This window comes from Bufo gargarizans, chromosome 5, assembly GCF_014858855.1.
Source record: "Bufo gargarizans isolate SCDJY-AF-19 chromosome 5, ASM1485885v1, whole genome shotgun sequence".
In the NCBI taxonomy this organism is placed as follows: Eukaryota; Metazoa; Chordata; class Amphibia; order Anura; family Bufonidae; genus Bufo; species Bufo gargarizans.
In genome coordinates this window covers 89,972,238-89,998,444 of record NC_058084.1, presented here as the reverse complement: position 1 = coordinate 89,998,444, position 26,207 = coordinate 89,972,238, and the positions used below count along the sequence as shown (strand labels likewise).

At 42.2% G+C, this 26,207-nt stretch overlaps 1 protein-coding gene across 7 annotated transcripts in view; it reads left to right on the top strand.

The window, feature by feature from the left end:
• VPS13B (vacuolar protein sorting 13 homolog B) overlaps window positions 1-26,207 on the top strand; it is a 988,099-nt gene that overhangs the window by 297,156 nt on the left and 664,736 nt on the right. For all 7 annotated transcript variants that reach the window (XM_044295329.1, XM_044295331.1, XM_044295327.1 and 4 more), the window contains 2 exons: window positions 562-696; window positions 7,714-7,887. In XM_044295329.1, the coding sequence (XP_044151264.1) occupies window positions 562-696; window positions 7,714-7,887 (309 nt within the window). The remainder of the gene's footprint in view (window positions 1-561; window positions 697-7,713; window positions 7,888-26,207) is intronic.

Below are 26,207 nucleotides of genomic sequence, written 5' to 3'. Positions count from 1 at the left end.
GTTGTAGTTTTGCAACAGCTGGAGGGCCGCAGTTTGAGGATGCCTGTATTAGACTCTGTTCACACTGAGACTGAAGTCTCATTTCAAGTCAAGTCAATGTGGTCTGTTTTGCAATGGCTCCGTCTGCCCTGATAGGGGACGACATGATACTAATGTGAACAGATCCTTTGAAATGGCACTTGTAAGCCAAGTTATTGCACTTCGTGGTCTGATTATATGGGGTGTCAGATCGTTCCAAACCTATACAAGGTGCATGAGTGGGCGTTAGTGAATATTTCCCTGTGCTGTTAGCTGGAGGACTGTGCCACAGACCCTCCTGCCAAATCCTGGACACCTGCAGAACGGCGCAACTTCAAACAGGGTAATGCAGAACATCTTGTGAATGCATTAAAATGAATAGTGTATGAATATGAATCCATTCTGCTTTCTGATGTTTGATAATTAAAACGAAAAAAAAAAAAGCAAAAGAAGCGAAATGATAGTTTTTACTGTCCGATTGAATGAATATTAAAGTATATTACAATTCAACAGGCTAGTACATTTGCAGCTTTCTTTTATTAGGTGTGAAATCCAAGAATGCGCTGCCAACTCTGGAGGGTTCTATCCAGAATGTTGAACTGAAATTCTGCAGCACATCATTGGTCAAATGTGTCTCCGGGACCCTGGGATCAATAAAAATTTGTGCCAAAGCCCCAGGTATGTGCAGCTGGACCGTATAAAAGTTTATTGCCTGTATAGGAGAATTGGCCTTACTTTTTACAAGGAGAGTTACTGAAACAAGAATTTATTCATTGTTCCTATGAATCAGAGATTTAGCGTGTTTTAATTTTATCATGCCAGCATAATACATTATAGCTATTGCGGAGTACAATTTAATTTTCATTTTTGTATTCTGGTGCTAGATTTCTGTTCCTGTGCTTTTATTCAAGGTGGGTCATAAAGTACATTGTAAACAGCACCACAATTGCTAACAGTATGTGATGAACTGCACACTCCTTGTCCATTCTGGGTCATTCTGGGTGATAATTGGCAGATCTGCTTTGCCCTGGTTGGTGCTTTTTAATGGGAGGGAAGGCTCTGTGCTCCGAATGTTAAGGGTCAGATTAAAAAAAAAATCATTTTTTTCATTGACACAAGACTTTTCTGTGTTTCGAAGGCTCAAAACTCTAAGCAAAGACTGCCAAGTGCACGGCACGTCTGAAAGGAAATTTGTTCTGCTTTCATTGTAAGGCGCAAACATGACAACATTATGTAATGCTTTGTTTCTCCAGGGATTAACAAGTTCTTTACTTAAAAAACATGACTTAATTTTACTCAATTAGTTTAATTAAACATTGACTTGTTTAACTGTACATGCCAGACACTTTTCTTTATCGGCCACAGGGAAGTCATGTTCTGCACCATCTCCTGTAACAGACAGTTTCATTATGTTCCAGAATTGAATATGTTTTGCATTTCTGTGTTATTGTACTTTTGTTTTTGCGTGTTTTAAAATTTTAAACCAAGCCTACTGTACAATCAGAAAAAAGCCTACTCACCTGCTCCCTGCCGCTCCAGTCCGGCTCCCTGCCTTTCTTCGTTAGTCTTCCGGTCCCCATCTGTAAAGTTCTGTATGGACAGGGTCACATGTGCGACTGCAGGCAATGACTGTCTTCAGCAGTGATGTGTCCCCGTCAGTGCTGGGTCACGTGACACTTGGGGACCTATCACCAGTAAGGGCAGTCTTTGACTGCAGTGGTACACGTGACCCCATGCATCTGGATGGACGCAGTAGGGAATCAAGAAGCCGGAATGGATAGATAGCAGGTGAGTATGCTTTTTTTGAACCGGTAGAGCAGGCTTGGCTTAAAGGGGTTCTACACCTTTTTATTACTGATGATCTATCCGTTGGATAGATCAGCATCTAATCGGCAGGGGTCCGCCACCCGAGACCCCTTCCGATAAGCTGTTTGAGAACTCAACCCCATTTACTTTAATGGAGCTGTGGTATTATACGTCACACAACCCATGGACAGGCGTGGGCTATTTTTGGAATAAAGCCGCCAAGTTTTTTTTTTATCTTTGAGAACCCCTTTCAACTTTTTGAGATCTCTATGATGCCTTTTCTATTTCTAAATGTTGGCATATAGCCCTAACCCTTCTCGCTGTTTCCGGCAGGCCAGTGACATCACGACTACTATCACTGGCCTGGGCACAGGGAAAAACATGATGTGGTCCATGTGCATGCTGCATTTTGTTGCACACTCATTGATTTCCATGGGTCCACATTCTGTGGACAAGCATAGGATATATTCTATTGTTTGCGGAATGGACACACAGATGCAGACCTTGGACCCATTCAAATCAGGGAGTCGGCAGCAAAATGTGACATCGACACCCTTAGGCCTCCTGCATATGAGTGCGGGTGAATGGACATATGCACACATTTCTGGGGATTTACAGTCAGGTCCATAAATATTGGGACATCAACACAATTCTAAAATTTTGGCTCTATACACCACCACAATGGATTTGAAATAAAACGGACAAGATGTGCTTTAACTGCAGACTGTCAGCTTTAATTTGAGGGTATTTACATCCAAATCAGGTGAACGGTGTAGGAATTACAACAGTTTGCATATGTGCCTCCCACTTGTTAAGGGACCAAAAGTAATGGGACAATTGGCTTCTCAGCTGTTCCATGGCCAGTTGTGTTATTCCCTCATTATCCCAATTACAATGAGCAGATAAAATGCCTAAAATTTCAAGTGTGCTATTTACATATGGAATCTGTTGCTGTCAACTCTCAAGATGAGATCTAAAGAGCTGTCACTATCAGTGAAGCAAGCCATCATTAGGCTGAAAAAACACAACAAACCCATCAGAGAGAGCAAAAACATTAGGCATGGCCAAAACAACGGTTTGGAACATTCTTAAAAAGAAGGAACGCATCGGTGAGCTCAGCAACGCCAGAAGACCCGGAAGACCACAGAGAACAACTGTGGTGGATGACTAAATAATTATTTCCCTGGTGGAGAAAACACCCTTCACAACAGTTGGCCAGATCAAGAACACTCTCCAGGAGGTAGGTGTATGTGTGTCAGTCAACAATCAAGAGAAGACTTCACCAGAGTGAATACTGAGGGTTCACCACAAGATGTAAACCATTGGTGAGCCTCAAAAACAGGAAGGCCAGATTAGAGTTTGCCAAACGACATCTAAAAATGCCTTCACAGTTCTGGAACAACATCCTATGGACAGATGAGACCAAGATCAACTTGTACCAGAGTGATGGGAAGAAAAGAGTATGGAGAAGGAAAGGAACTGCTCATGATCCTAAGCATACCACCTCATCAGTGAAGCATGGTGGTGGTAGTGTCATGGCCTGGGCATGTATGGCTGTCAATGGAACTGGTTCTCTTGTATTTATTGATATGATGTGGCTGCTGATAAAAGCAGCAGGATGAATTCTGAAGTGTTTCGGGCAATATTATCTGCTCATATTAAGCCAAATGCTGCAGAACTCATTGGACGGCGCTTCACAGTGCAGATGGACAATGACCCAAAGCATACTGCAAAAGCAACCAAAGAGTTTTTTTAAGGGAAAGAAGTGGAATGTTATGCAATGGCCAAGTCAATCACCGGACCTGAATCCGATTGAGCATGCATTTCACTTGCTAAAGACAAAACTGAAGGGAAAATGCCTCAAGAACAAGCAGGAACTTAAGGCAGTTGCAGTAGAGACCTGGCAGAGCATCACCAGGGATGAAACCCAGCGTCTGGTGATGTCTATGCGTTCCAGACTTCATGCTGTAATTGACTGCAAAGGATTTGCAACCAAGTATTAAAAAGTGAAAGTTTTATTTATGATTTTTATTCTGTCCCATTACTTTTGGTCCTATAACAAGTGGGAGGCACATATGCAAACTGTTGTAATTCCTACACCGTTCACCGGATTTGAATTTAAAACTGACAGTCTGCAGTTAAAGCACATCTTGTTCATTTCATTTCAAATCCATTGTGGTGGTGTATAGAGGCAAAAATGTTAGAATTGTGTTGATGTCCCAATATTTATGGACCTGACTGTATATGTGTTTCTGCAGCATATCTGCACTAAAATCCACAGCTACTAAATGCGGTTTTGGTGAAGATTAGATGTGGTTTTCCAGCAGATCTCAACTTTCATTTGAAAAGGGTGAATTCTGCATCTAAAACTGCAAACGTAATTGACTTTCTTCGGATTTGGGACCAGATTGGCATCACCATTAAATATGCTCTGCAGTTCATATTCAATATGGAAATTTGTATTAGGAAGCAAAACACATACATACCTAAAAGCTACCAGAAGTCCTTATTCTGTTTTCCAGCTCCAGTCCTCAAAGCTTATTCACATGAAATGCTATAAAATTTTACTAATCCTTAGAGTTAATATCCACACAAAATATAATTAAAAGATTTTTGTTTCAATGTGGTCACTGAGATTATTGTTGATTAATTCCATTATTACTACAGAAGTTTAGATAATCTACTGTGCCATCAAAGGGGTTGTCTGGGGTTTTTCATATTGATGACCTATCCTCATGATAGGTCATCAAAATCAGATCTGCGAGGGTGCGACACCCGACACCCCCGTTGATCAGCTGTATAAGGAGATGGCAGGCGCAGTGTGCACGTGCTCTCTTCCTGCTCTGCGCTGTATGTCTATGGGGAAGCAGCAGCAGACAGGAAGGGAGATGGCACGTGCGCACAGCGTCTCCTCGTACAGTCAATTGGTGGGGATGCCGGGTGTCGGACCCCCACCGGACTGATATTGATGACTTATCCTGAGGGTAGTTCGTAAATATGAAGTAACCCGGAGAACCTCTTTTACATGATTGGCCGTATTGAACTTAGCCTTAAATGGGTTTCCAGAATTTTGATATTTGGTGCTTACTGTATCACCAGGGTTGGCCATCAATACCAGATGGACGGTGGTAAGACACCCGCACCCCCGCCAGTCAGCTGTTTAGTTGTAGGTCCAACACTAGAACTTCACAGCTCCGTCCATGGTGTAGTGGATGGAGCTGGTAACTGCAGCATTGCTTCCTTTGAAGTGAATGTGTAGTGTAAATCCAGCCCCGAAACTACCACATTACAGCGGATTGATGAGTGTGTGAGGTAGCGGACCCCTGCTGATATGATATTGATTGCCTGTCCTGGGGATAGGTCATCAAAATCCTGGGCAGCCACCTTACAGTGGCCATATATATTAGATAGAAGTAGGTTGATGGTTGAATAACTGTTGAAGGAACGATGGTTTCAGAGATGCAGTCTTACACATTTTAGTCCATATTGGCCATTCCATTTTGTGACTTTGGACGAAGAAGGAAGAGTTTTTCTGGGAACATTCTTCTAAGAAAGATTGTTCTTGGACGAAAGGTTTGTCAACATTAAAAAGGTCTTTTGTCTAAAATTGAAACATGGCTGACTTACTTCCAGATGACAACAGTTTTAACAGTCACCTAATCAGATCGTTTATAAACAATGTTTTACATCTCACCCAATAAACGTTTCGTAGGGTTCAGATCGTCCATTTTCACCAAATTTAGTCCAATGGGCACCTTTATGCTTGTAGCAAATCTCCAAGAAATGCATCATATCACTGTTCATGTCTGCTGGTTGGAAGCCAACAATTAATGTAGTTGTACCACATAGCTAATAAATCAATGACCTCCTCAATAAATGAAACTATAAACTCATTAGTAGCTCCGCTACTTGCTAATTTATTGTCATAGACGATAAAGTCATTTTGGAAAGTTGCCAAGATGATAAGCCCATGACTGATTTTTAACTTGCTCGTTTCTATGAAGCTGGGAATATTGTCAGGGACGAGCATGACCAATCGCAGGTTTTTACGAGCCCTGTAAAACCCTGAGTTTATTTCCTTTTTTAATTCAGTATGAAATTGAATCGCACAATTTCAGCCTGGAAGGATCATTTACACGTAAGCTGCTTTCATTAAATCTGTTTAATAAACAGCTCGAGTTTTTCCCTCTTCAAAATGTCAGTGTACCATTTGTTAAGGCTTACCGTTTCCCATTTTTAGGCTTCTTTCACACATAGGATTTTTGTGGTGCTTTTACTGACCTTTGCTTTTTTTTTTTTTTTTTGCTGCTTTTATAAAGTGTATTTTGTGCCTTTCTGTTAGCTGTAAGGCCTTTCAGTGCCTTGCAGTGCATTTATTTTTTTGGATCATGACTTTTTTTTTTTTATGACAGCATGCTCTGGCTATGACATTTTTTGCAAATTTTCTGGTGTGTTTTGACCTTGCATGAAGAAACGCATGTTTCAATATGTTGCATTTTTTCCTGTTATAGCTATAACTTACACCAGCTGTGTCACCTCCTGCTAAGTCCCGCTCCCATTTTTCACCACTTTAGAAAAGTGGTGAGAAGCTTAAAAAGGCGCAAATTATGACACAACTACTTAGTGTGCCATAATTTATGACTTATTTGTGCCATAATAGTGGCATAAACACATTAATAAATGTCCCTCATAGTGTCTTGTTTAAAAATGCATGGCTTGCAAAAAAAAAAAAAAATCAAACAAATTTATGTGTGAAGGAGGCCTTATCCCTATTATTTACATGTACAGAAGTCTTTGATGGGAAAAGTTTTCTTTTTACAGGGAATAACCTCCGTAAAAGGGTATTCCAGCTTTTAGATTTTGATGACCTATCTTCTACATAGGCCCCCGCCAGTATGATATTGATAACCTAACATCCAGCACCTTCACCAATAAGCTGTTTTCGGCTGACGCTGGAAACTAAACTGTGGACAGAAGTGGAAGCAGAAGGCTCCGATCATTGTGTAGTGCTTGGTTACATGCACTTGAATGGGAGCAGAGCTGTCATACGCCGGTAGGGCCGCTGCACAACGGAAGGAGCTCAGTCAACTGTTAAGTTTCAGTGGCTGCCGAAGACAACTGATCGGTTGGGGTGCCAAGTGCTGGACGCCGACCCATCTGAAATTGATAACCTATCCACACAATAGGTCATCAAGGTCTAAAAGCTGGAATCAGAGTTGCCAACCAGAATTTTTCTTTTTTTCTGGACAACTTATCCCAAAATCACAGACAGCTAACTTTTTTTTATGAACAAATTGGAAAACCATAATGTATGATGATTATAAGTAATCCTTGTCTATGGCTCAGTATACTGATAAAAACTCAGTATCATTTAGGCCCCTTGGAGACGAGCGTTCCTCCCGCAGCGAGTCCACATCGCAGCTCCCGGCCTGACCTCCCAGCACTGACGGGATTCACATAGCATTATATTGATTTATGATGCTATGTAACACTTACAGTTCTGTAATGTATTGGATAACAGTTGCAGCATTATGCCAGTGTTATCCAATACATTCCAGAACTGTAAGGGTTACATAGCATCATAATCTAAAGCTATGTGACCCCTGGCAGCGCTGGGAGCTGCATTGCGGACTCGCTGCGGGAGGAACGTTCGTCTGCAAGGGGCCTTACTGTGAGCTGTAAAAGGATGATCATTACCACCAAAATGATCTAGTCAAGTACCACCAGCCTAAAAAAAAAAAATCATGGACACAGGAAAAAAGTAACCTATTTTTACGGCCTGTCCAGAAATTTCCACACTGTTGAATGCCCCTTGTGTTCACATGTGTATATTGTGTAAGATGCCTTTTGATATATTGTGCTAACCTCTCGATATCTCTTATTATGAAGGTGATAATGGGAAAGAGAAGTTAATTCCATTGGTGCAAGGTCCTTCTGACACAAAAGACCTGCACAGGAGTAAGTGGTTGAAGGAGAGCAGGAAGCCTGAATCCTTGCTTGGTCCAGATTTGATCGCCTTTACAATCCAGGTTCCCGAGCAGGTGGACTACTGCAACAGCTCTGGTAAGTGTAAAATGTCTATAACGTTACGATCGTGTTACATCCAGTGATTCAAAGCCGTTCTCTTAGCAGATTTAATATCCGATGTGCCAAGTGACAGACTGTTTCTGTTTCCCATTGTTGAGAGTGTGTGTGTGTGTGTGTGTGTGTGTGTGTGTGTGTGTATATATATATATAATACACAGTCACCCAGAGAGGCAGTGGTTCACCCTTTGAAGTGTTTCTTTGGCTAATATAAGCATGGTCTATTACTTAGCCTTTGCTGCTGTTCCAACTGAGATTTTTTTATTATTAATTTTTTTTAGAGCTATTGACAGTGCTAATACAGTATATATGCTTCTTCTTCTGCTCTATACCTACATGCTGTGAGTTGGCAGGAGCTCTTGTCCAGCATTCAGGAAATTTTTGTGACACGGCAACTCTCGAAAGCTGTAGGTGACAGCAACTTTTGTGTGACAGTAGCACTCCATAAAATTCACATAGTCAAGCAACACAGTTACACTGGCTACTGTGGGTACAACTAGAAAGTCAATGGCCTCCTGCTCAATCATGTCTAGTCTTAAGGAAAAGGCATGCTTTTATCAGTTCTTAAAGGAGTTGTTGGAGAGAAATGAACTAGTTGCAGGAAATGTTCTAAAGTAAAAAATGTATGTTACATACTTGTTAAAGGGACTGTGTCAACAGAAAGTGACCTGTTGTTGAAATTATATTTTTATGTTTAACATATTTTTGAAGAATTTTTGATATTTTTAATTTTCCATTTCAATATCTATATTTAAAGAAAAAATATAAAATCCTTCAGTTTTCACACTGGCCGCTAAGCCTAATAGGCACCACTTATTTGTCTGTACAGATGACTGCAGTTACCTGCTTATCTGTCATTCTAATCTTGCCTGTAATGATATCACCTTTGTGTATAGATAAGACAGGATCCACCATTCACAATAGTTGATTGTCAGAGCTTATCTGCACAGGTCACAGAGCATGCTTAGAACACTCTCCCATAGAAGTGAATGAGGTCCCATCCAGACCATTGGGGCTGCCGTAAAGCAATTTTCTTAATGCTTTCTAAATGTTGTAAAGAACAGCTCAGGCAAGATGGCCGTCCCCATATTCATGTTCAAAAAATAAAAAAACTGATTAGAAAAAAAGGAGATGTGTTGCTAACTGCAGGCAATAATGACCTGTATGGGCAAGATGAGTAGCATGAAAAGACCGTATTTGCTCATGCTAATTACAAAAAGTGAAAGCAAAGGTCGGACCAGATTCTGCCGCAATGTAGCAATGTTTAAGGGGGCTCTCTGGGCTTTCCTATATTGATGACCTATCCTCAGGAGCGTCCTCAGAGGATGTGCTTAATTTATGGCAAGGCACACACCTCATCACCCGCTTCCTCCGGCCGACTGTATATCTAGATTAAAATCTACGCCAGCTCATAGCGGTCATAGACTTTCGTCATCATTTACTCCATGTTCTTTTACAAGAATTACATGATCATAAGGCTGATTGTAATATATTGTGGAAGTTGCTAAAGAAATTTCAGTTTTGAGAAGACAAAACTTGGGATTGACATAAAGATTAAATGGGGTCATGCAGTCATCTCCCCTAACTCGATAAGCGAGAGGGTAATAAGGTGTCTGATGGCGGCTTGTCTCTTAAAGGAATATATTAAAGGGAATTTGCTGCCTCCATAAACATGAGATGGTACAATGATTTAGGCAGGTGAGAAAAACGTTGACGTCATTTAAACTTTAGAATTTGATTCCTTATTCGTAGTAATGTAATCATTATGTTTATATGTATACAGCTCTCTCATATATACATATATATATATATATATATATATATATATATATATTCCCATTTCTTATATAGCACCAACATTTGCACAGAGAGGTACAGAAATCTCCCCAATAGGGCTCATAATCTAATTTTGCCCAGGACACAGACACAAAGCTGTTTTCATTAGAAACCAATTAACCTATGTATCATCGCTAGGAAAGGGCTGGAGGGGTACTTGTCAAGGGTGTTTTTCTGCCAATTGGGGCACTAGCAAGCCACTGCTTAGACTCTAGAGCAGGGATGCTCAACCTGTGGCCCTCCAGCTGTTGAAAAACTACAACTCCTACCATGCTGTAATAGCTGTAGGCTGTCCAGGCATTCTGGTAGTTGTAGTTTTGCAACAGCTGGAGGGCTGCAGGTTGAGCATCCCTGCTCTAGAGTATATAGATACAGGGCTAGGGCTACAAACTGAATCTGTTCTCTTTAGGGCTCATGCACACGACTGTATGTATTTTGCAGTCCGCAAAACACGGATCCATGTAAAATACGGTTGACATCTGTGTGCATTCTGTATTTTGCGGAACGGAACTGCCAGCCCCTAATTGAACAGTCCTATCCTTCTCCTTAATACGGACAATAATAGGACTCTTTTTTTTTTTTTGCGGAACGGACATACGGAAATGGAATGCACATGGAGTAACTCCTTTTTTTTTTTTTTTTTGCGGACCCATTGAAAAGAATGGTTCCGCATACGATCCGGAACGGACATGGAAAGAAAATATGATTGTGTGCCTGAGCCCTTAAGGAGACTCATCAGCCTGCCTCAGCCGCATTCAAGGCATTGCACTCAGCCAGCCAGTTTCCTTCTGTGTCCCCTATGTTGTAGGCGGGTCCAAATTGACAGAAAGTGACGCAACACAAGTTTGCACGGATAACACAAGTAGAAAGAGCCATTAAAGCACAAAATACCATCCAACAGAACCAAATACCACAATGAAGCACCCCAAAACAGCTGTCTACGGATAGGTATCGGACTTGGCAATATTCCTTTGTCAAATCCCAAGGCTTGTTGGAAAGTCGGATTATGACTCAGGGGGCCACTTCCAAAAAGTGGCGTTGGCCAGATGGTTCTCTTCCTTGGGAGATACATCTTGGCTGAAGAAAAGCTTGGCCACGTACACACACATTCTGAGTGTAAACGGGTGGTCTCCAATACCAGACAAGAAGACCCTTAATCCTTTTGCTGTTTTCCTAAGTGTAATTTGATCCATTTTGAGGGAAGTCTAAATCCTACTATTTGATCTTTTGCTTCTCAAGCTTCAAGCTTTCTCATCTAAGTACATGCTTGTAATACATTTCGGTAATAAACAATCTCACCGTTGGTCACATTGTGCGTCCGTCCCTGCGACGGCAGTGGCCACTCGCACACGCGGGATGAAACGGTGATCCTACTCTATTCCGTTACATTTCTTTTCTACCGCCTACAAGCCGACCACATACTTTATCTCGAACTGTTGCCAGTATTTTCTCGAATTCCCACTGCAATACTGGTGTGCAACAGAAGAAAAAATCCCTCATCCTCCTGATGACAGAGCTTACCCGAATGATTTCATGCTCCTAGGTTTTTTGTTCACGGGAATTAAGGGCAAAGTGAACATGCAGCTGAACATAGCATCTATTTTTGTAATTGAAAAGTTGAAACTGCGTTATTGGAACGAAATGAAGAGATGCAGGTGTTCCCCAGCGCGAGTCCACTGGGACTATTTGATGGTAGATGCTTAAAAAAAAAAGAAGAAAAAACGCATGTGTTTTTGGAGTCAAACAGCAGCTGTGAGATGAGGATTTATGCTTTTTCTCAGAACTTTGGGATTTCAGAATGTTACATTTAATCACAGGCACAGAAAACAGAGCAAATGTTAAAGATGTTACGTATAAAGGCAGCGGCTGATTTCTTTACCATACCCCAACCAGTTGTGGGAATACAGAAACAAAGTGATCTTTAATCTTAATATGAGCAATTTGAAAAGGATTATGGTAGTTGCCAGAACTCAGGATCCCAACTCTCAGGATTTTTTTTTTCTTCTTCTTGCAGTTGCACAGAATAAAGCTCTTATCCTCCTAATTACTTTAAAACCTGGTTTATTCTCATTTTCTTTCAAAGTAACAGAACAGTAGTTTGAATAACAGAATCCTGAGGCTGAAACAACTCAGAATGTCGCTTAGTGGATTATTTTAGTATTTCAAAAGCTGATAATTCCTGTGATGTTTAGGATAAAGGTGTGTGCTAAGAATTTTTTATTTTGGATTTCAATTGGGCCTTGAAAAAAAAGATAAAAGTAGCCCCTATATTGTAGATGGCTCCAAATTGGTAGAAGGCGGGTTAACACAAGTAGGCAGGGTCAGCAATACCACAGTGCCCTAGCGGAACCAAATACCACAGTGCAGCACAAAATACTGCCCCAGCAGAACCAAATACTGCAATGCAGCACAAAATGCTTCCCCAGCAGAACCAAATACCGCAATTCAGCACAAAATTCTGCCCTAGCAGAATCAAATGCCACAATGCAGCACAACATACTGCCCCAACAGAACCAAATACTGCAATGCAGCACAAAATTCTGCTCCAGCAGAACCAAATACCGCAATTCAGCACAAAATTCTGCCCCAGCAGAACCAAATGCCACAATGCAGCACAAAATACTGCCCCAGCAGAACCAAATGCCACAATGCAGCACAAAATACTGCCCCAGCAGAACCAAATACCAAAATGAAGCACAACATGCTTTCCCAGCAGAACTAAATACCGCAATTCAGCACAAAATACTGCTCCAGCAGAACCAAATACTGCAATGCAGCACAAATTGCTGCCCCAGCAGAACCAAATACCGCAATTCAGCACAAAATTCTGCCCCAGCAGAACCAAATGCCACAATGCAGCACAAAATACTGCTCCAGCAGAACCAAATACTGCAATGCAGCACAAATTGCTGCCCAGCAGAACCAAATACCGCAATTCAGCACAAAATTCTGCCCCAGCAGAACCAAATACCGCATTGCAGCACAAAATACTGCCCAGCAGAACCAAAAACCACAGTGCCAAATACCACCATTAGAAGCCAATAAACATATGTATCATCAGAACCATATACCACAGTGCAGCACAATATACTGCCCCAGCAGAACCAAATACCACAGTGCAGTTCAAAATACTGCCACCCCGGATGCAGTATTTAGCTGTATCACAGTCCTGATGGCAATGATACCGTTGAGTTCAGAAGGCCACCTCCGACCACCGGCTAGATGCACAAGTACATAATGCTTCTAGCATTAATTATTGCTGAAAGTATCAGATGTACCCTCCCGACTGCCATGAGGAGGATTCGGGTAGCCCCATGGGCATTAGCCCACCAGGAAATTTCCCTGTAGGGTCTATGGCCAGTCTGCCATTGGATTCAACAATATGTACTTGTATAGTAACATACTAACTTAGATTCATCCGGCTTTGCCTGTTATCCTGCAAAGTTGATCTAGAGGAAGACAAAAAACCCATGAGGTAGAAGCCAATTTTTATATATTTTAAAAAATATTCCTTCCCGACTTCAATCAGGCAATCAGAATAACTCCCTGGATCAACGACCCCTCTCTAGTAGCTATAACCTGTAATATTATTACCCTCCAGAAATACATCCAGGCCCAGCTTGAACTCTTTTAGTGAACTCACCTTCGTGACCTCCTCAGGCAGAGAGTTACATAGTCTCACTGGTCTTACTGGTCCCTTAAAGAGGTTATCCCGTTTCTTTTTTCCTTTTAAGGGCTCATGCACACAGCCGTTTTGTGGCCCTCATACAGCGGGTCCGCGATACACGGGCACCGTTCGTGTACACCCCTCATCACGTGCATGAGCCCTAAATTCTCAGCCTGGAATGTGTGTGGAAAAATCCTTACTCAAATTCTCCCCGCTTCTCCATTCTGGCTTCGTTTTTTTTTTCTGCCCATCTTCACTGTCCTCAGTGGTGATGTGTCCCCTAAGCGGCACTGCTGGGTCACATGCTGCTTGGGGACATGTCACTTCTGGGGCCTGTTATCTTCTGCAGAGGCCCCCATGATCTCTCCATGTGAAAGTTGACAGATGGGGAGCAGCAGACCAGTGAAGAGAGGCAGGGCGCTGGAATGGAGTGATGAGGACCAGGGTGAGTATGGTATTTTTCCACAGGTATTTTTGCTTACTTGTTTCATAATTACGCCACTTTTACACGGTCAGTATTTTGCATCTGTATTTGTCAGTCAAAACCAGGAGCGGGTCTAAATACTGACTGTGTAAAAGTGGCCTTATTGAAATATTTGCTGATCTTTTAAAGTTCGGACCAAATACCGCTGTGTGAAAATGGTTTTAGGGTGAGGCCACAGAACGGGCTTGGCATGATTTTTTAGAGGAAAAATAAATGCTGTGAAAACACAACAATTATTTTTGGGGCTTTATTATGCACACGTTAGTGACCATGTCTAGCGCTCACGATTTACCACTAATTGCCCCCGGCATCTTGACTTGCCACTGTTGCGGGTTGAAATTCCAGGTGCAGCCCAGCAATTAGTGGTAGAGTGTGAACACCGCCCGTAGCCGCTGACACCCGTGTAATGGCACTCTTACCCTTATGTGAACCTCCTGAGTGATTGAATTAAATGCCTCTCACCTGACCGGTCACAGAGTTAATCATTCCTATCCAGTCTCTTATTCCCACTTAGTGAAAAACAAGTATAAAAGTTCATTAAGCTTCTCCGTTTGTTATGTTGCTAACAAAGCATGGTAAAAGCCAGCCACTGGGAAAGAGGACTCCTCAAAACCAATTGATCAAGTGAACTCACGAAGTGCTCACTACCCTCTGTGGATCACTCATTTATAATGTGTCCTGCCACTTTGACATCCTGGGAACGGGTCAGTATTTTGTACTCCCGTTATAAGCTGCACACTAGTCAGCTGGTAGCACTAAATGCCACACGCGTTCTCCACCATTAGGCCTCTTGCGCACGAATGTATTCGTTCCGTGGCGGTATTGCGGGCCGCATATGGTGGTTCCGCAATACACAGGTCACCAGCCGTGTGCATTCCGCATCATGGATGTGGACCCATTCACTTGAATGGGTCCACAAATATGGAGATGCGATGCAGAACGGAACCCCACGGAAGCACTACAGAGTGCTTTCGTGGGGTTCCAATCCGTGCTTCCTTTCTGCAAAAAAATAGAACTAGTTCTATCTTTTTGTGGAACTGACAGATCGAGGACCCATTCAAGTTGAATAGGTTTCTTTCCGTGACGGCTGCCGCACGGATGTTGCACGTGCATTGGGGACCGCAAATTGTGGTCCCAAATGCACGGAACGAATATGTGCAAGAGGCCTTAATCTGATTCTACACATTTCCCCTGTATATGATATGATATTGCAGCTTTTTAATTCCTAATGCAGGGTTTAATGTAGTTTTTTAATCAAAGGCAGGAGTGGACCTTTAAGTCCTTCCGTTCACATTTTGATCTCTGGATCCATGTGAGGCAAAGGGCTTGTTCGAGGTTTATTAGAAATAGACTGTCATGGATTATATGATATTGGAATATCAGTTTGTGTGTCCTCCCTGTGTTTGCGTGGGTTTCCTCCCACACTCCATAGACATAAATTGTCAGCCCCATTGGGGACAGCTTGATGCTAATGTCTGTAATGCGCTGCGGAATATGTCAGCGCTATATAAGTGCGTAAATTAATAAATAAATCCCTTTAAGGGCGTACTCTTAATGTAAAGTATTTTTTTTAAAAATCCATATTATGTGACTGCTGCCTTAAGTTTTAAAACTTTTCTTTCTGATAGAGACGTAATTGTGCCCGGTGTAATAAGGTGACCATAAGATGATTTTTCATTGTGCGGACTTTATAATTTGTATGTGTGTTTCTCTTCGACTTGGCAGCCCCATAAAATGACCTGAGCTGACCATATTACCTCTTTCTGTTTCATCCTCTTCCCTTTTATAGCTCTGACAGTGGAAAGTGTGTTACTGTTCCAATAGCATTTATTTTTAACGCACTGGTAGAAATAGCAGTCCCATAAAAGGGGGATTAGCTCTCCAGGACTGTTCCATTGTGCTTCAGTAGTCCGTGGACGGTATAAGACGTTTTATAGGACACCAACGTGAGGTTGGTCTGCAGTCACTTTTTCTGGTGCCAGATAGTGGCAGATGAACGCAGGCACGCTCTGGAAGAGAAATGGAAGCTGGAGACAGCGGCATTGCTGCTAGGGAGCCGGCTACAGGACATGTGTCATTCCGATACATGGAAAATTGGAATGCTAATGGATTTGAAATGCTCTCTGATATCCATGTGTGAACAGGCAGACTCGCTTCCTTTTGAAAGCTTACATCTCTGCTAATATCCGTAGCCGCAGTCACTTCATATTAATCCTCACTGACCTCATAGAAGTGTGAAAAACATACATCCTGGGTGGCTGTACCCTGGAAATGAGAGGTGCATACGAAAAAATATTATGCCAGCATGGGGGCATTTGTCAATCATTTTATGGGGCGCACGCATTTTTAGGTCTTTGTGGATCTTGCCAAATGTCCCAAAAATGGTTCACACAGCGCAGTGAATTTAGTGCAACCTGCTAAGCATTATAGACTCTGTTCACATCATGTTTTTTTGTGTCTGTTTAAAGTATACGAGAAAAAAATCCTGTGTACATTAAAGTGGTTGTCCCACGAAAAATATTCTGCAGTTTTCAAACCAGCACCTGGATCTGAATACTTTTGTTATTGCATATCAATAAAAATTTTGTATAGCTGCTGATTTATTCAATAAAATGTATCTGTATAGCGCCACCTGCTGTTTTTTTTTTTTTTTATTACTTTGTCCTGCTCACTGAGAAGGCTGCACATGCTCAGTTTCAACCTTTTAAAGGAGTTGTCCGGGTTCAGAGATGAACCCAGACATAACTCATTTTTTACCCAGGCAGCCCCCTTGACTTGAGCATCGGAGCAGTTCATGCTCCGATGCTCTCCTTTTTAAAGGCATTTTTAGGAGTAAAACGGCTAGGGCAGCGCTAAAGCACGCCCATCAGAGCCGGTGACATCACTGAACACAGCGCCCGGCAGTGTGTTATTGTAAACAATAGAGCCCGTGCCCGTGCCCCGTGCCATAAGATGCTCCAATCCTAACATCAGGGGGGCTGCCTGGGTGAAATTATGGGTATGTCCGGGTTCAGATCTGAACCCGGACAACCCCTTTAACTGCCTCTTGATCTGTGATAGGGAGAGAGCTGCAGCAGAATGGGCACGCCCCCTGAGCGGCAGCAGAATGGGCACGCCCCCTGAGCGGCAGCAGAATGGACACGCCCCCTGAGCGGCAGCAGAATGGACACGCCCCCTGAGCGGCAGCAGAATGGACACGCCCCCTATAGCTTTTTATAACCTATCCGTTAAACAGATTCCCGCAGGTAACCAATACCACTGTTGGGCATTAATCTAACGGATATGTCACCCATAGGTTTGGCATCTGTTTAACAGATATTTCATGAAAGCTCATATATACTTTTAATAGATGACTGTAAAGGATACCAAACAGTGTCATTTGTTCCCCATTGGCTCCCTACGCTATTCCATACACTTTTGCTATATACTAATGCACACTGGTCAGATAGAGGCCACAATTCTACTATTTTGACCTGTGTCTGACTAATGGAGCCCCATGGATAGGGTCACATCTCTGTTAGTGTTGAGCGAATCGAGATTCGGATCATAGTTCCAAAGTTGATTCTCCAAACTGTACGGAGAATTCGGTGAGTAACTTCGGCCATAAATTTTTAAACTTTCTAACCATTTTCGAACTTGGATCCGAAGTCAGCTTCGGTACTAACTGGTACCTCGGTACTGAACCTGACTTCGGATCCACGTTTCAAAATAGTTTTAAAGTTGAAAAATCATATCCTGATGTTGTTCAACAAAGTCTGGGATTTGGGAATAACTAATTTCCCTCGCCCGAGCCCATACATTTGAATGATGTACGTACTACGGAGACTGATCACCGTACAGCATTCAAATGAAGTCTTGAACAAATCGTCTTCGGATCAAGGATCCAAATCTTGATTCGCTGAACACTAATCTCTGGCACAAACTCCGGTATTCTGTTCCAGCAGCTAGCTAGATAGATAGACTTTAGCTGGATATATAGACTTAAGATAAATAGATAGACCTGAGATAGGTAGATACATAGGGTAGACTTGGATAGATTGATAGACTTTAGATAGATGTACCACAGACTGATGCTTTGTTAGCTATTCATAGCTCTGCTTTTCACCAGTTTAGACTTTATACCAGTGTTACTCAGTAACCAGCACTGGGCGCTGTGTGCAGGGTACAGAGGCTCTGCCTGGAGAGCGGTGCCCAGTGCTGACTCAGTTATGTCAGCCGAATGGAATGCATGGCAGTTACCGAGAGATGTGCTCAGTCATCATCTTGCTGCATACTTCATGGAGTTACAATACGAGACTTGTGAGCTATTAATATCATGTGCGCTTGAATGCGAAGGTGGGAAAATCTAGAATTTTCTCCAGTGATCTAACGTTTTAAATAAAAGTAATCCATACCGTCACGGATCAGTGGATGTGAACCCACTGTGCCACTGACTAGCAATACTCTGGAGGGGAGTAACTAAGCAACTACCCGGATTTCACTAGAGCCTCAGATGGTGAGGATAGGCTTGACCATCGGTAATTGCCAGGGGCTACTCCAGAGCGTTAACCAGTCAGTGGCAGCTGGTCCAGGCAGACCCGGATGTACCGACAGTACAGACGTGGTCAGACAGACAGGGTCATTACCAAGAGCAACAAGACAGGAACCGGAGGAAGAGGCAGAGACGTAGTAGAACAAGCAATAGGGCAGGCGGCACAGGACCGAGGTCAGACAATCCGGGTCGGCAACGGGAGAGGCGATGCAAGTAGGCAGGGATCAGACAATAAACAAAGTCCAGGAACGAAGTATGAAGTCAGGAACACGAGTGGTAAGCAAGCTTTTTAGCACAAGATTAGGACCTTGACTCTGAGGCGTCTGGGTAAAGGGCTGAGCCACTTAAATACCTGCAGGGGAGCCAGGGTAGGTTAACGAGATCACATGACATGACTCAGCCCCGCCCAGGGAGTGATGCGTACTGCCACATCAGCAGCCAAGTACAAACAGTGTCCAGGTTAAATGGAAGTTGTGGAGCGGAAATCCACATCGGTAATACTAACCGCACAGGCAGAGTCCCGAGCTGCAACAGAGGCTGGAAGTTGAGATCACAGATGAGGACAGCGCCCGGGACCACGGTGATGAGTGGGGGAACAGCGCCGCGCAGAGGTCGCTGTTACACATACTGCTTTTTTAAATGATAAACTGAATGTTATCTAAAATTAAAATAAAATAAAAATAAAACAATTGGACGGTTTATACATATTTATATACATATTATTATTTTTTTAGGTCTTTAATGGTTTTTGGTCTGTTTTTGTGTCACATTTTTAAGCACAAAACACCAGCTCCAGATGTTGATTGAACTTTATAGCAAACATTAAACAGAACAAATGGTTGTTTTTTCACCCTTGGGGTTATTTATTATTTTTTAGTCTTTGTTATTTTGGTTTTTTTTCTTCTTTTTTTTTATTAATCGCAGAACATTGCTCATGATTGTTCTCCCATAAGCATCCATTGGATTGTGGTGGCATTTTTTTAATGGTGTTTTTACATGGCGTGTTTTTTTTTTAACAATGCTTTCTTCCCCCCCCCCCCCCCCCCCATTCTGCTCCAGAGAGGAAGTGACATTACAGAAAGGTAAATACTTAAAGGGCTTCTGTCACCCCACTAAAGTCTTTTTTTTTTTTTTTGGGCTAGTTAAATTCCTTACACTGCGATATATGAAAATATAATGGTGTTACTTACTTTCCTTCAGCAGCTTCTTATAAAAACAAACTTTTATAATATGTAAATTAGGTCTCTACCAGCAAGTAGGGCGTCTACTTGCTGGTAGCCGCCGCAAAAGACCGCCCCCTCGTCGTGTTGATTGACAGGGCCAGCCGCGATCTGGGGGCCAGCCGACGAGGGGGCGTTTTTTGCGGCGGAGACCTAATTTACATATTATAAAAGTTTGTTTTTATAAGAAGCTGCTGAAGGAAAGTAAGTAACACCATTATATTTTCATATATCGCAGTATAAGGAATTTAACTAGCCCAAAAAAAATAATATATGACTTTAGTGGGGTGACAGAAGCCCTTTAAGTATAAAAATGGCAGGTGCATACAATAAAAAGCCATAAAAAAAAACAGCATCCAGAATGTTGGAGCCTTTGGTTGTTTTTCAGGCATTTTCACATCACCATTCATCCTCCCCTGCATAACGGAAATGGGACGGATCCGTTATGCAGGCCATAGACTTTTATTATGACGGAATGCCTCTAAAGGTATTCCGTTATGCATTCAGAGGTCTGTGGTAACGGAATCCATAACACAGTTCACCTTTTACCAGCAAACGAAGCGTGAACCAATTTCATAAGAAATTCGCTCATCTCTATTTACAACCAGTGTCACTATTTGAAGCTAGCAAACAACAGTGGCAGACAAAAAACGCACCCTAAACGCATCATTATGTATGCTGTAACCACATCACGACCGCACCCTAAAACACCAGGTAACTTCTTCTGCGCTACCGAAAAAAATAGTACCTGCAGGGCATTAATTTCTTATTGGCAACATGTGGCTGCAGCTTTTTTTTTTTTTTTGTGCTCCTTCGTTAGAGGAGCAGTACAATGAAAATAACATAAGTGCCGGATTCAGTTTCAATTTGGGAATCTGTTTTTGTTTTTTTGTCTCTAAACAGTGAACAAGCCCTTTCATGTCATACCACATGCTATTTTCATAAAAAATTATTACAAAGAAAGGCGCTAATATGTTTAGCAAAATTGCTTGTTTTACCTGCTGTTTTTACAGATTTTTGTTTTTGCACCTTTCTGCTTAGAAATCTTATTAGACTGTTTACTGAAAGCAAGCATGAGCTTTATGAATGCTTTGTGCAAAAATATACTGGTAAATGATCTGGAAAATGTTCAAATCAATCACTGGATCTTTACTAGTGTCTACTAAACTTCCTGAATGAAGAACTGGTTTCACACTTCCGTTTACATCTCTGGCAGGCTGTTCTGGCAGGAGGGAATCCTGCCGGATATGTCTGCATCCGGCACTGCTGGATTTTTACCTGACAGCCGCTAGCCCTCTTCACTAATTGGGGACCGGCGGAGATCCAGCCACAGCTTGGCGTATTTGCTGGCCTGTGATTGGTCCCTATTATAGTGAATGGGGCTGGACGGCTATGCGGTGGTTCAGTCCATGCCGGAATGCGGAGATATCCGTCAAGGATATTCCCTCCCGGATCTCTTTATCCCAAGTGCAAAACAGGCCTAAGACATCAATAAAATGCATGTGATATTCAGAAAAAAAAAAAAAAAAACATTCCTCATATCAACCCTTTTTGTGTATTTATTACCCTGAATGCAATTTAACACATTTTCCTTATTACAGCATTAATTTAAAATATAAACTTATGCAACATCCATATCACCCATGTGAAATAGGTGCACTACCTTTACAACTTGCACAAAGTCAGGACTTTGACAGGGACATTACAAAAACTTTGAAAGCCAAACTGCATTAGCAGACCCAAATTTCTGTAATCTAATGGTGGTGACTACCTTGTTCCCTGCTCGTATGCCTGTAGAGGCTTCGTATTGCATGTTCTGATCCCCATCAATGACTAGATGTTTTGGTGACCACACTTTGTAGAGACGCAGTAGCCTGTGGTCAGTGTTAGTTAGCAGCTGGATCGCTTCCTACACAAACCCCTGAGTGGTTCTTTACTGCTGAGTTACCATCACCGACTCCAAGTCCCAATATAAGCAATAGCATTCTGTCCAAAAGCGTAAAACTTATTTTCTTTCTTTTGTTTTTCAGGTAAATAGCATGCTGCATATGTAGTTATGTTTCAGGTTATGTATGTTCTTAAAGTGCAACACTGTATTTGCTTTGTGGTGGACAAAGAGTTCCACCTTTCAGCCACATATCCATAGAGTATTATCCTAAATAGTTTCTGGCCCACTATGCTCTTATTTATCCGTTTTCCTCTCGGACTCTCTTCTATGTTTGAGTGAAGGCTGGCCTGTAGCTCCTCTTCTTTGTGGCATAGTGAAAGTTCACACTCATGATAGCTGAGGTTTCTTTCACGGAGACACAGTTTGTCCACGTAAGCCCTGTATCTAAATACCCTTGCCAAGGCATAGTGGCTTGTTGATGTCTCCCCGCCTAGTGGCATACCTACCACCGCCTTATCTATAATAATAATTTTTATAAAGCGCCAACATATTTCGCAGCACGTTACAATTAATATCTATCTATCTTTGTAATCTTTTTATCTGTGACTTTTGATTGTGGATGGGGGGGTGGGTTGGAGCATAAGATTTAACATCATTACATTTCATTTAAAAAAATGTAGCCAATATGTCAAGATTTATTTTGCACCAGAATATTGTGCCTGCTCTTTTTTTTCATTTGCGCTAAATTTATTATTTTGATTGTTAAATGTGTCTAAATCTGTGACTGTTTCAGAAAGTGGTGAAGGTAAAGTATCGCAAAAATACCGATTTACGACACAGTGTACCATAAGGCCTCTCTCCCACATCAGTGAATCGTAGATGTGCATGCTCTTCACCGACCGCTCACATATCCACTGACTTTGATGTCTGTATTCACACATCAGTGGCTTTCCATTGACTGTGAGTCCAGGGTGACATTATGGAAGCATGTCCGTGATTACAGATATCTCACTCACATTATAGTCTATGGGTTTGTGAAAACCATTGACACAGCACGGATGCCATCCCTGTTCAACCCACGCTTTTCACAGATCATTGCTAGGAGATGCTCTGGAAACCAATTTTCTGCCTAGCAGCGTACGTGGAATATGGATGACGAAGGACATAAATAGCACACATGGACCAAACATGGATTCTTCACAGATGAACCCCTGACCACCTTACCAGGGATGTCATCACAACCATGGACGTGAGAGAGAGACCTAAGGCTTTTGACTATCAGAATGTTACCCACTTTTTATAATACCTTGGACCTGGCATAGTTTTTGTCCAAAGCAGGCACCAAAAAATTGTTGAAGACAGCACCACAACAATGCGTAAAATAGTCTAGAGAAAATTTTGCACAACAATTCTTTAATAAACCTTGAAGGACGTTTATCAACCTATGACACAAATTATGAAGCACGCCATGTGCTTAGTAATTTGCAACTTTTCATGCTTAGCCCGCAGGATTTGTAGCTGAAGTCCAGGCTGGCGTAGACTTAAGATGTCTAATTAGTTTAGAGGCATCTACCGTGGCACACTGGGATAAAAACTGGAGTATGGCCCCTTGCAGACAAGCGTTCCTCCCGCAGCGAGTCCGCATCGCAGCTCCCGGCCTGACCTCCCAGCACTGACGGGATTCACATAGCATTATATTGATTATAATGCTATGTAACCCTTACAGTTCTGGAATGTATTGGATAACACTGGCAGCATTATGCCACTGTTATCCAATAACAGTGGCAGCGCTGGGAGGTCAGGCCGGGAGCTGCGATGCGGACTCGCTGCGGGAGGAACGCTGGTCTGCAAGGGGCCTATGGGAATTAGTCTTGATAAATGTCCCTCCTTGTGTCCATCATGTTGTAAAATAAAATTGTGGCTCATACACTTCATATATTTGGCGGAGCATGCGTGCGCCACAAATTCTGGTGCCAATTGAGCACTTTCCAGGCATCTGACTGATATATCAGCAGTAATGTGTACATTTCTCTCTCTGCAAACACCCATGTGTGCAGGTTTAAGCCATTGCGCATCTAAAGAGTTTAGTATAAATTGAAAGCCCCTTTAAATAGGTTAGTTTAGTACACCCATCAAAGTACGGTCTTTCATATTAAAAGGTCATTTTTAATTGTTCCTTTTAGGATGCTTGCAGCGTTACAGTATAGTTGAAGTATAGTACGATTTAATAGTTGTGGAGTTAAGCTTGGATTTCACAAAGAGAATTTTTGTACCAAGTCTGCACTTTTTTTTTTTTCGTCGTCATTAGCGGAACAAATTAGAGTCTTTCTGGTTGGGTGCATGCAGCTAAACAGCCGAGTGTGGGAGATTATCAGTCCGTTAGGTTGATTGGTTTATTGGCAGTGGCTCAGTTTTGTATCACATTTTCCCATGTCGCTGTGTATACACTCGGAAACCCCAGAAGTTGTAGCAGATTTATAGCGTGGTGTGACAGCAAGCTGCCGAGAAGCCATCAAAGGGAACCTGTTATTAATTGGCAATTCATTGACTTAGTTTAACGTTTTAGGTTTCCACTCCCTCTTTGAAAACCGTGTGAGGTCTGTGAAATCTGTCATCTAAACTGTAATTATTGAACAAATGCATAATTAAAAAAAAGTGAAAAAAGATTGGAAAAACTAACAGACTTGCAGGGGGAAAGTTATATGAAAGGGTAGATGAGAACTGCAATAATGTGAGAATCAGATGTAGTAGAATTACATTTTTATTTTGTGTAGTACTTATTTTGAAGCTAGCATTTTTTATATTTGTTATAGTGTGGTATTTGTCTATAAAAGGAATCTTATTTGCACATAACATGATACAGAAACTCGAGATACATCAGTTAAAGGGCATCTGTCGCCAAAAGGCTGCTTTTCAGTTCCTTTGGACCCATCAATATAGAATTATCTGATAAATATGGGGGTCATTTATGATGCTAAAATACTTCTATATTAGGCTTATTTTAGGGGCAACCCAATCTGCGACTTCTCCCCGCTCACACCAGGTCTAAAAAAGTGGGCATGGAGGGGACGGGCCTTTACACCCTTCTCTTGTACTATTTTCTACGCTTGTTTCAGGCATAGACAAAGGTCTAAATGTAAGACCGCTTCGAAGCTGCCTTACATTTAGAACTGGCAGAGGATCTGCCGCAGTTATGAAGAGGCCGGCACCTCTTCATCACTTCGCAGATCCTCCGCCAGCTTAGGGGTTTATTAAGACCGGCGTCTAAAAGGCTGCTCTTAATAAACGTGCCCCTATATTCTTCTTTAATGAATGGTTGCTATTAAATGTTCATTGTGATTTTATTTAGCTCTTTTTAATTCTCTTTTTAAACATTCTTTTACATGGTCCGCTAAATCAAGTTGATTATTGGGGGGCGAGCGTTTGTATAAGCGCATGTTCTCGATAATTAGCCAATGTAAAAGGTCTCTGTGATCGCCTGATGATCGAGCAACTGCTCATTCATCGGGTGATTATGTCATTCTGCCAGTACAAAAAAATCACGATTCCTGTGCAGCAGATCGAGGAACAGTGATTTTCTATGGGCACATCCCATATAGCAGAGGTGATTCTCCGCTGACAGTCAGGCAATTATCAAGACAGTCTAGTTTTTTTCCCCGATAATTGCCTGACACTTTGCTCCATGTGTAAGGACCTTAAGAAACAGATTTTTCTGTCTTGTCATCCGACACACTTTGCTGAATCTGATTGGTCAGAGCCCTTCACTTTTGAATGAAAGTTATGGAGAAATGTCAAAATGCCAAGCACCAATACCAAATAAATAAATAAAAATTGGTGGAAGATACAAAGTGCAATGGTTCACAATTATGCAGGAATCACATATGGATTTATTTTATTCACTCCTTCGTTCAGCTCAAAAAAATGCATGAAATACAGAGACAATAACTGCAGGTGGGATTGCAGCCTAAGGGCCATTCTCAGTTCGGGAAACACGGTCCGTGTGTCGGCCACGTGTCCCAGACGGACCTCAGCTCTCCTGACCCGAACTGTATCATAGTGTTGAATGCTACAGTCATTTCCTATTGCATTGTCTGTGTTGTATGCTGTCAGTTCCTATTGCATTGCGGCTCAGTTGTACTGTGTTCCCATCACCATCATAAAACACTATGATGCAGTCAGTTCGAGCCATGGGAACCACTGCCGACACACGGACCACGTTTCTGCCACAAGACTCCAATTTGCCTTCTGGCCACTTGAGCATAGAATGCTAGTGCACACGCTCGAGTCTCGTGGCATCTACGAGGACGGATCACTGCGGGCCCGAGTAATTTCTACTGCGCAGAAGTGGATCGCAGGATGTGAAGCCTGCGCAGTAGAACACTGAAGGGGATCATGCAGGGGCCGCAGGAGGGGGCCATTTTGCTTGACGTCATTTAGGAGAGACAGCGCTGCCAAGAGTTCACAGACACCGTATACAGAAGGAGCAGCCCCGTCCTACATCAGCTGGCAAGTATTTAACAGGAGAAGGGACATTACACGAGTAAGCAACCTATAGCTATGACAAAATGGCCAACCCATTTCAGAACAGCTCAGGCAAGATGGTGGTCTAATAATCAAGTCGAGAAAATAGCTTAAAAAATCTGCAATCAGAAAAATAATAACAAATTTAAAAA